Raw genomic sequence first — 10144 nt, 5'->3', positions numbered from 1 at the left:
TTAAACGAATATCAATTTTTATTTATAACTTCTACAGCTGAAAAACGTTTGTTTTTGTTTTTCTGGAAAAAAATCTCAATTCATTAATTGAGCCAAATCAATGGAAGTAATATTATATAATCATGTGGAAATTTAGTATTTCACAAAATCTTATCTTGAAGATTAGCTGCATATTTATTAGCGAGCTCGTGAACCGTTGAAATAACAATACGATAAGAATGCATCACAAAAAAAAAAAAGCATAACAAATGCCAGTAACGAAATCTTAAACTAAATTATCAAAAATATCAGCCAGATCACTAAAAACTTACTTTTTATTTTATCATATTTAATTAGAATTATGTCCCTATCCATAATGGACCTAATGATTTGTACCAATTGTTGTACACTATAAAGTGGCTTTCTAACAGCGTCTCATACGGCGCATAGTCCCTAATTTTATCATTTTATGAATATTTACATACTTTCGTTATATTAGCACATGTTTAATGTCTAATAAGTTATGAAATGGAAATTTTATCCATTTAAGATGTCAAAGTAAAGATTTCTAAACCATTACACACATTTTTTAGATATAAATTGCATATCATATTATAAATTGAATAATTGTTACAAAACATACTAAATAACAATAACCAAACTAATACTTATAAATATATCAAATACAATCCACACATCTTATATAATGAAAAAGAAAATAGTGTATGTCATACTAAACCCTTTTATAACAAATAAATTATACTACAAAATAAATTCTTTAGCAATCAGAGGTGCTCCTTCTCTTTTTCTAGAGAAAAAGACATATATGGACTAACATTAAAAATAAATAAAAAACTAAAATACATTCCATAAATATCTGAACAAGATCTCATCAACAAATTAAAAGCAAAATACTAATAAAGAAAAATTTGATCAATGAACCAACCCATTGGGTTTTTGAGCTAGTTTTATTGGGCTGTCAAATTATTGGATTATGGGCATTCTTAATCTTACTAGCAAGGACAAAAACATAACTTTAATTTAAATAAAAACATATAAATTTAATTCTTTTAGCGATACAATAAAATTTAAGATGGAAATACGTGGAGTGTATTAAATTGCCTTTATTAAAGTTTACCGTATAGGAAATGAGGGATGCATGAATTGAATCCTCACAATATGAAATGTATCCAAACATTAAATGGCGTTATCCCGAAACGCCCACCCAAACACCCACTTATCCTCAACGTTAATCTCTATTATTTTAGTATTTAGTAAAATAAAAATTCCAGCGCTGCATTGTACGGCCATCACGTTTCACAAAGCCTTTTTTCCTCATCGTATATAAAACCAGCTAATTGCTTTGCACCACTTCATTCATTTCACTCAATCCAAATTCCAATTCCCTTCCATTTCAGAGAGAGAAATAATGTCGCAGAGCAGCGAGTCGCCGTCCTCCGCCGCCACCGGCGGCGAGATCATGCTGTTTGGTGTCAGAGTCAGAGTTGATCCAATGAGGAAGAGCGTCAGTATGAATAATCTGTCTGAATACGAGCCTGTGGTTAACAACGGGAACGAGATTCCCAAGGATGCGGCCGACGCCGGCTACGCCTCCGCCGATGAAGCCGTGCCTCATCCATCCGCCGGGAATCGCGAGCGTAAGCGAGGTCAGATCTCTGATCATCGTGTGATTTATGAATTATAAGTGTTTTGGTTGACTCCGAGATTGCTTGCGTTGCTGATGTTCTGATCATCGAAAACTTATCTCCTCTCTCTCTCTCTCTAATCCTTCAATCGTTTTTATAATCTGATTGTGGATTCATTTGATAATCAGATGTATTTTTTTATTTATTTTTTTGGCTATAAACTTGAAAACTACGGAGAAAAAGAGAATCGTCATGAAAAATTGACATGGTAAATGATGATTAATGTGCTAAGGAGAAAGAGTAATGGATTTCGTGTATGATACTCTTTTGTCTCTTGATTCATGGATTTGGGACGTTTTTAATGACTTTGCTCGGTTTGGATTTGTTTTCAGGAATTCCGTGGACAGAGGAAGAACACAAGCTATTCCTCGTTGGATTGCAGAAGGTTGGCAAGGGAGATTGGAGAGGTATATCGAGAAATTACGTCAAGACCCGCACTCCGACCCAAGTCGCCAGTCATGCTCAGAAATACTTCCTCCGCCGTAGTAACATTAATCGCCGCCGCCGCCGTTCTAGCCTTTTCGACATCACCACCGACTCGGTAATTACTTCATCAGTGTGATATGTACTAAAGTTTTCTGTCTATTTATTCTTAGTAATTATTAGAGGATTGGTTGGTGGTGCGACTTCTTGTTGGTGTTTATGAATTCAAGATGCTCTACTTTTGATTTGCTGAAGAAAATCTTGTATGTTTTCTTTCAATAAGAGCGTATCTCTTGCTTTTCGGATAGAAACAAACACTCTTTTTGCGGTAAACAGCAAAAGCAAAAGCAAACTTTCTGAGTGCTAAGCAAATCTGGATAGCAATCTCTTGCAACTGTTGAATTTGAAATTATTTTTTCAGTTCAGTGATTTCCTAGTAAGACTACAAGATTCTGTGTTAATTTCTTTATTAACAACAGTAATGGTTCTTGCTTGTTTTCCATTAGGTTACTGCAATGCCAATTGAAGAGGCGGCCAAGAACCACCACCAAGAGAGCCCACTTCCGCCACCAACCACGGTGCCTCTGCCCATCACTTCCAACGGCAGCAATGGATTCTCAGTCGTGCCTTTCCCCGTGACAGTCTCCCCCGTCATGTTCACTATGCAAAGTGGAAACACAGCCATTGCTCAAACCGAAGTGGCCAAAAACTCATCACCAACAATGCTCGTTTGCCCTGTGCCTTGCTCCTCAACAATGGTGGATCTCAACTTGAGGCAACACGTCGTGGTCGAGCCATCGCCTCTATCTTTGCGGCTATCTCTTTCCTCCGGCCAGGATCAGCCGGCCGCCTCCGCTTTCCAGATGATGCAGGGCTTCAAGAATGGAGATAGCAGCATAAGCGTTGCTTGAGCTTTTTTTCTCGTGCATTGAGAAAATAAAACCTGCTGAAAAACAGCATTAATGTTAATGAGAAGGAAACCCGTAAATGGGAGTAGGAAAAAAAAAAAGCTTTAATCAAGAAAAAAGATAGAGAAATAGGCAAATTAGTTCGGCTAGAAATTGATCTTGTTTGCATTTGTACAGACCGGAGAAAATTATGTCATGCTGTGTTGTACTCCTAATATTTTTTAGATGCTTCTGCTCCTTTTTTTTTTGTTTCTTTTTTCTCTGAGTTTGAAAATTATGGACTATGATGTTTTAATATTGGGTCACTTTTTTCCAAGCACATTAAATACATTTTTTATTAATATGTGTGAGGAGATAAATGAGATTATGATTTTCTCGAAAGAAATGTAGGGTGGGCTAGGTGCAAATCTTGGGGAAATCTTTGGTGTTGTATGATTGTGATGAAAAATTAGGTATCTATTTGATTGATGGGAATGGTAGGTTGTGGTAGGGACCTTTTAATTTCTTTGAGCGGGAATCAATTATTCATAATATCTTGCGTTATCCAAGTATGTGGTTGGATATTAAAGGTACGGCATTTTCTTTTGTTATCCATCTATGCTACTATGCTAGTGTCGCATTATACTATTATTGCTGCTATCTTGAAATAAGTTGTTTCAACTTTATGTGCATCTTTTCCTTAAATAATAGTGAAAATAAAAAAAACTTTGTATAGGTAAGAAGTGAAGAAAAGTAGAAAACGGAACCAAAAAAAAAAAAGTCTTTTGTGTGATTTCTACTCCATCTGTCACCAAATTAAACTCCCTTCAATTTTCACAGATATTAAGAAATTATATTTAATAATCCTTGAAAATTTATAATTTATATTTAGTTATTTTATTTTATCTTTACTTGATGCTTCACATATAATTTTCATAAATATAAGATAATGTTATTTTAATAAAAGAATGTTTTAATACAATTTCAATTAATAAACTGGACTAAGTTTTAAAATCTCTCAGAAAAAAAATAAATCACTAATTTCGTAAAACAAATGGAGTAATTGAAATGTCTTAAATATAGAGTATGGATTTGGGCTTCTTGGGCTCCAGCATACTCGTCTGGCCCATAACATTAATATTCTTGGGTTAGTTTGGTGTGCACAATGAAACGTTTGCATATTAGTACTTGATAAATTATTATCAATATAAGATGAACTGTTTTGTGCCCAACTTTCCTACAAATTTGATATTTTGATTGATAAAATCATAAAAGAATGATTTATTTAAAGTATTTAGTTCTGATGAAGTATTCTTCATTTAAGATATTTAATGCTAAGTTTACTTAACATGACGATGACATTCAACATATCATGCATCATACATAAAAAATTTAATGCTTTTGTAGATCATGAATTTGAAAATCTAAAGATCTTACCTATGTTAATGATTCCAACATATAATTCAAGACTGGCTTACCCTCATTTACAAATTTCTGAAAGGGTACAAAGTTATGTAGAATCCTAGGAATTGAGATACATAAATATTTAAAAATAAATAAAGAAAGAACTACTCCAAACATAAGATAAATTAGCTAGCTAGCTATGGAGAAACAAGAAGCACTTACAAGGTTGAGGCAATCTATCCAAGCTTCCTTAGCATCGGCTCGAGCTGTTTCCTCATTCAGACGAGAGCCATGGATTAGGGGCGACGTAAGTGTACCCTTGGAAATGCTCCCCGGCTGTTGGAGTAGGCGCGGGGGAGTCATCCAGAGGCATTGCTGTCCAGCATTTGTCGAAGTTTTCTGTGCAATCTTGGCCACTCACGTCCGGCTTGAATTTTGGCTCGAGATCTCTCTCCTCTATCTTCTTCCAGTTGATGGTACGGAACCACTTGTGAGATTTGATCTCTTCCGCGCCCCTAGGCCCACTGCCTAACCTATTCAACGCATCTTTTTGGAGCAGCTATCGACACAACACAAAGCAGATTAGCATCTCAAGAAAGAGATGTAGAAATTCATGGATACAAAAAACAAGAGCATGCTTACTCCTTTAAGCAAAGAATGAGCTTCGCTTGTCAAGCGTGGTGGAAGCTTCAATTTTTCGTTTATGATCTTCTCCTGGAGCTTCTTTCTGTTAGCATGCGCGAATGGTGGCTGAAATATTCAACAATCAACACTTCAATGGGAGGAAAAAAATAAAAACTTCTATTCAAGCAAAAATACCACAACAGATCCAAAAAGAATGTATAGATGCAAATTTCATTTGCTTTCACATTATTGGTCATTCTTTGCAACTTTACGCAATCAACTGAGAAATTAATTACGAAACGCCTTCTGATTTTCTAATAGTGGCCTACTAGATTAAGTTGTTCTTGGTTTCAAGACATTACCTTGCCAGTTAGCATTTCATACAAAAGGATTCCGACAGCTCCACCAATCAGCATTCTTGTTATGACCTTTAGATAGCAAGATTTCGGGAGCCATATATTCGGTCGTCCCACATAGCGAATTTGATCTGCTCGATTCATTAATCTCCTTCGCCAGTCCAAAATCAGTGAGCATGACCTGCAATGGTAAGTCACACAGATTAATTAAACATACGAAGCATATGCAGTCAGTGTTACAAGTCATGCGTGCTCCTGCAAATCTATCGAGTTAGATCATGGCCATACGTGCCCCTCAGCATCCATGAGAATGTTTTCAGGTTTTAGATCTCGATGCACAATCCCGTTCTTGTGAAGATGTGAAACAGCAGATACAATCTCAGCAGTATATACCCTTGCCTGGTCCTCACTACCCAAGCATAGCCAAAAACAGGAATTAAGTAGATGAATGAAGATCATTTTTTCGTTTGTCAAAACAAAGTGTGAATAGTACCTGAAAATCCCTTGCCTGTAGAGATGATAAAATAGGTGGCCTCCATTTATAAAGTCGAGGATCAAATACAGCTTCGACTTGGTCTGTGAATCACAAAAAATAAAAAATGTGAGGCCACAAAAAATATAAGATGACTCCAAAAATGTGGTGTTGAAGGAAATTTTGCCACTATTAGACTCGAGATACATTTTAGGCAACTTCTGCACCCTCTTCGGGGTAAGCCATCTTTTCTCCACGAGGTTTTACAGTTTACTCTAAGAAATGATCAATTATTACTTGAAAAAAATAAAGTCCCGTAAATACTATCACAAGAGCCCACTGCTCCAGTATCACTAGTCGAACTCTACTCGATAGAGGGCAAGAATTAATGATTGAGCAACCATTAGTGTTTCTGAAAATGTCCAAAACTGACTTCATTTTTCTACAGGAAGTTGCGCTCTAACTTAGGCTAAGGGAATACAAGATCACCGCCCTCGTTTCTTGAGTGATGCAATTCATAACAAGTGCAGTGAATTGCAACATAAAACTACATCTCTATTGAAAACTGTAAGCTCTAGATTTCTTCACAATTATAAATATTATCCACCACAGAGTGAAATTTGATCTTTGTGGAAACACCACAAGACAGATTGTAATTAATAAAGCAAATTCTCTAGACATTTTGACATAACATATCATATGCAAAAGAAACTACCAAAATCCTCCTAGGGGATTAACAAGGATCATCTACGCTCAATCAACCATTCTTCATCGATTCCTTCATATGTAGACATACGAGCTTATTGACAAGGACTACATCTAAGGTAAAGGTGATGCGTTTCCTCGTATCAACCGGTTGTCATCTGCATTCTGCAACCTAGCTATCTAGATAAGGATGCTACTTCGACGAAGAGAAGAGATGTATCCCCATTTTCTCCCTGACATTCAAACCTACAACAGAACTGCAAACTTTCTAGTTTCTTTTTCTTCTCCACCACATTAGCAACTATCTCAATCTTTCCTCAACCACATACAATTCACCAATTCTACCTAAACATCATATAAGCATCTCTAGGTAGTCGAGAAATAAGGCATTTTAACCCTCAAAAAGGCAACATAATGTTACAAATCTAATACTCAGATCTCATCCAAACTAAGCATTTATTGCATCTATGCAAAAAGCAGAGACAAAGAGAAGAAGGAGACGGTCACCTGAAACGAATACTGCAGCTGCACAATGAAAGGGTGAACAACTTTGGTGAGAATATCCCTCTCAGCCCTCATATAATCAACATGTTTGTTCTTGATGATGGTATCCTTCCTCATCACTTTCATCGCGAAAATCCCATCTCCACCGCCGCCAAATCCACTTTTCACCTTCATCCTAACCTGAAAAACCTTCCCAAACGCTCCCTTCCCAATCACCCTCATAATCTCAAAATCCCCCGGCCCTAATTTCTCCACCGCCTCATCCGCCACCTCGCCGCCGTCGCAGACGCTTCCGCTGCCAATTCCCACCGCCGCATCATCGCCGCCGGTTTCATCGCAGGAAGAATCATCGAGCTCGTCTCGATCGAAGGCGGGGAGTGATCTGGAGAGGGTGAAGCGGGGAGAGGGGCCCACGAACGAGTGGGACCGGTGGTGTATGACTTGTGGGAGCGGGGAGGCCGAAGAAGGAGAGGGGGCGGCGGCGCCGGGGCCGAAGAAATCGGAGAATTCGAAGTCTAATGAGGGATCTTCCGCGGCGGCGGCGGAGGGGATGTGGAGCTGCGTCAGCCGCGAAGCTAGCAGCGAGTGCACAGCCTTTTTGTTGTTGTTGTTCATGGTGAATTAGAAATTCGAGTTGTTGATCTGTTTTGTTTGTAAATATGTGTGAATGAATTCTTGAATTTTGATTGATTGATCCGAAGAAGCCAGCCAAGAGGGGCAGGCTGAGATCTCACAAAGATTACATTTTTCTACGAGAGAGATTTGCAGAAGCAAGCTTGAGATATTATTGCAAAGTGTAGATTTGCAGAGGTGGTCGAGGGAAGTTAGGACACATGGTTTTTGAGATATTTACCAAAATTATTACTTTTAATCATTTACGAATTATCTTTCGAATGTCTCAAATTCTTGAATTTTTAAACCATTATTACCCTAAATGAGAAAAGTGTCATCATTTAAATCAATAAGAAAAAAGAAAAGAAAAGAAGAAGTATTGTCATCATGGGCAGACCGTTAATTCAGGTAAATGGTCCTTAACCAATCTAGACATCCTTATTTTTGGCAAACCTTTTAGGTAACCATCCTCGCGCAGTTAACAGCCATCTAGAGAGAGAACAAATTAGAGAGAAGAGAGAGAAGAAAAGGGAAGGAGAGAGATCAAGATATCCAAAAACGGTTCTTGATTCTCTCTTCTTTCCAATTTGTCCCATTTAATCTCGAAAATGCTTCCCGCGGGAGCATTGAGGACATTGATCGAGGAAAAGTTTGGAAGCCTGCCCTATCTCTTCATCTACGCCCTCCTCGAATGGCTGCTCATCATCCTGCTCTTCCTCGACGGCTTCCTCTCCTTCCTCTCCAACGAGATCGCCCGATTCTTCCAGCTCCAAACTCCATGCCTGCTCTGCACCAGGCTTGATCATGTCCTGGTGCAGAGGAGCTCCAACTTCTACTACAATGAATCCATTTGCGAGGTTCACAAGAGGGATATCTCCACCCTCACCTACTGCCACGTGCACAAGCGCCTCTCCGACATCCGCAGCATGTGCCAGGGATGCCTGCTCTCTTCCGACAAAGATTCCGATTGCGACAGGCGGAACAAGTATGAGTTGGAGATTGTGGGTAACGAGAGGATTGGCATTTTGAGGTGCTCTTGTTGTGGGGAGCCTCTGCGGTCCAGATACAACAACCCCAATTTGTCCTTGCTTCTGCCTGCATCCCCTCGCACACCCTCCTTTGATGCCAAATACACAGAGCTTAAGTTGATGACTGCAAATACTCAAGATGCACATTTAGTGGATACTCATGGTGAGTTTACATATATTGCTATTTCAATAACTCCTATATAATTAGGCTGATATATATGTTGTTGCAGGTAGAGGGGATATGATTGAAGATGAACCAAGAACTCCACATTTCACAGATAGAAACAGATTCTTCGGAATCCCATTAACAGATGGTGCAACCCCGGCGAGTGCGATGGTCCTGGAGGAGGGGGAGGGGGAGGGGGAGGGCGAGGGCGAGGGTGAGGGCGACCTCGTGGCCCGCCTCAAGAGACAGCTGACCCTTGACCGCAGGTCCTTGATGGCCCTGTACATGGAGCTGGACGAGGAGAGGAGCGCCTCCGCGGTTGCAGCCAACAACGCCATGGCCATGATCACGCGGCTGCAGGAGGAGAAGGCGGCCGTGCAGATGGAGGCGTTGCAGTACCAGAGGATGATGGAGGAGCAGGCGGAGTACGACCAGGAGGCCATGCAGATGATGAAGGACATGTTGTTCAAGCGAGACGAGGAGTTGAAGGCCTTGGAGTATGAGCTCCACGAGTATAGGGACAGATACGGGGACGTAGATGGAGAGACTCATCTCTCTGAGGTTGATCTTGACCAACACGTGGAGGAGGAACGCGATGAGCTAGCCGCGTTGGACTACGAGGGGGAGAGGTGCCATCTTCTAGGTCTCTTGAGGGAGATCGAGCTCAAGATGTCGGATACGGAAGACGAGGAAAGAAAGACGGTTGTTGCGAGAGAAGTAGCGTTGATGAGGGAAAGGCTGAGAGCAGTTGAAGCAGAGAGTGTGTTCTTGAAGAATGTTGCGATGAGTCTGCAGAGAGGGGGAGAGGGAATGAAGGTGTTGAGCGAGATAGCTCAACATCTGCGAAAACTTAGGCAAAATCATCATGTTTGCTAGGTTGTTGGATCATAGATATGAGCTCTTTGGTTCATTACAGAAATTGCACCATTAATTTAGAGGTTGGAAGACGGATTTGTAGCAGTATATATGAATTGAGGAATCATGTGAAGTAGAAATTGGGTTAGAATGTTTTAGTGTGATGGGATATATGCTATTTTAAAGAGTTTGTATTTCCATCTTTTAACTCAAGCTCTAGTCTTGCCTTTTATGATCTCTCTCTCTTCAAACCAATATCTCATTTTCTAATTGTTAGGTGTTACTTTTAAAGAGTTTTCAGTATTGATAATTATAAATCAATGCATTTTACCACGTCAAAAAAAAAAATCATTAACAGAAAGATATCAATATAAGTTTTCACATTTGGAATCAACTTCTTTACGTTAAACAATTCTGGATCAC

The 10144-nt window shown here is 39.3% G+C and overlaps 2 protein-coding genes and 1 pseudogene across 2 annotated transcripts; 2 read left to right on the top strand and 1 right to left on the bottom strand.

Moving 5' to 3' along the window:
• The first annotated feature begins 1113 nt into the window (after positions 1–1113).
• On the top strand, positions 1114–3313 carry LOC131021235 (transcription factor MYB1R1). The gene is made up of 3 exons (XM_057950348.1): positions 1114–1646; positions 2018–2226; positions 2615–3313. Exons 1-3 carry the CDS (start codon positions 1409–1411, stop codon positions 3017–3019), a joined length of 852 nt encoding a protein of 283 aa, XP_057806331.1. The 5' UTR covers positions 1114–1408; the 3' UTR covers positions 3020–3313.
• A 1141-nt stretch (positions 3314–4454) lies between these two features.
• LOC131021234 (serine/threonine-protein kinase AtPK2/AtPK19-like) lies at positions 4455–7924 on the bottom strand (annotated as a pseudogene).
• A 96-nt stretch (positions 7925–8020) lies between these two features.
• On the top strand, positions 8021–9954 carry LOC131021233 (probable myosin-binding protein 5). The gene is made up of 2 exons (XM_057950346.1): positions 8021–8863; positions 8931–9954. The coding sequence occupies exons 1-2, from the start codon at positions 8281–8283 to the stop codon at positions 9740–9742; spliced, it is 1395 nt and encodes a 464-aa protein (XP_057806329.1). The 5' UTR covers positions 8021–8280; the 3' UTR covers positions 9743–9954.
• Positions 9955–10144: the final 190 nt, after the last annotated feature.

The sequence above is a fragment of the Salvia miltiorrhiza genome, chromosome 4 (assembly GCF_028751815.1).
Source record: "Salvia miltiorrhiza cultivar Shanhuang (shh) chromosome 4, IMPLAD_Smil_shh, whole genome shotgun sequence".
NCBI lineage: Eukaryota > Viridiplantae > Streptophyta > Magnoliopsida > Lamiales > Lamiaceae > Salvia > Salvia miltiorrhiza.
Note: the sequence above shows the minus strand (reverse complement) of the source record. Positions and strands in the feature narration are given on the sequence as shown.

Coding starts and splice junctions, on each gene's coding strand:
- LOC131021233 (XM_057950346.1), top strand. CDS start 8,281: ATGCTTCCCGCGGGAGCATTGAGGACATTGATCGAGGAAAAGTTTGGA. Junction 8,864..8,930: donor ACATTTAGTGGATACTCATG/GTGAGTTTACAT, acceptor ATGTTGTTGCAG/GTAGAGGGGATATGATTGAA.
- LOC131021235 (XM_057950348.1), top strand. CDS start 1,409: ATGTCGCAGAGCAGCGAGTCGCCGTCCTCCGCCGCCACCGGCGGCGAG. Junction 1,647..2,017: donor GAATCGCGAGCGTAAGCGAG/GTCAGATCTCTG, acceptor ATTTGTTTTCAG/GAATTCCGTGGACAGAGGAA. Junction 2,227..2,614: donor TCGACATCACCACCGACTCG/GTAATTACTTCA, acceptor GTTTTCCATTAG/GTTACTGCAATGCCAATTGA.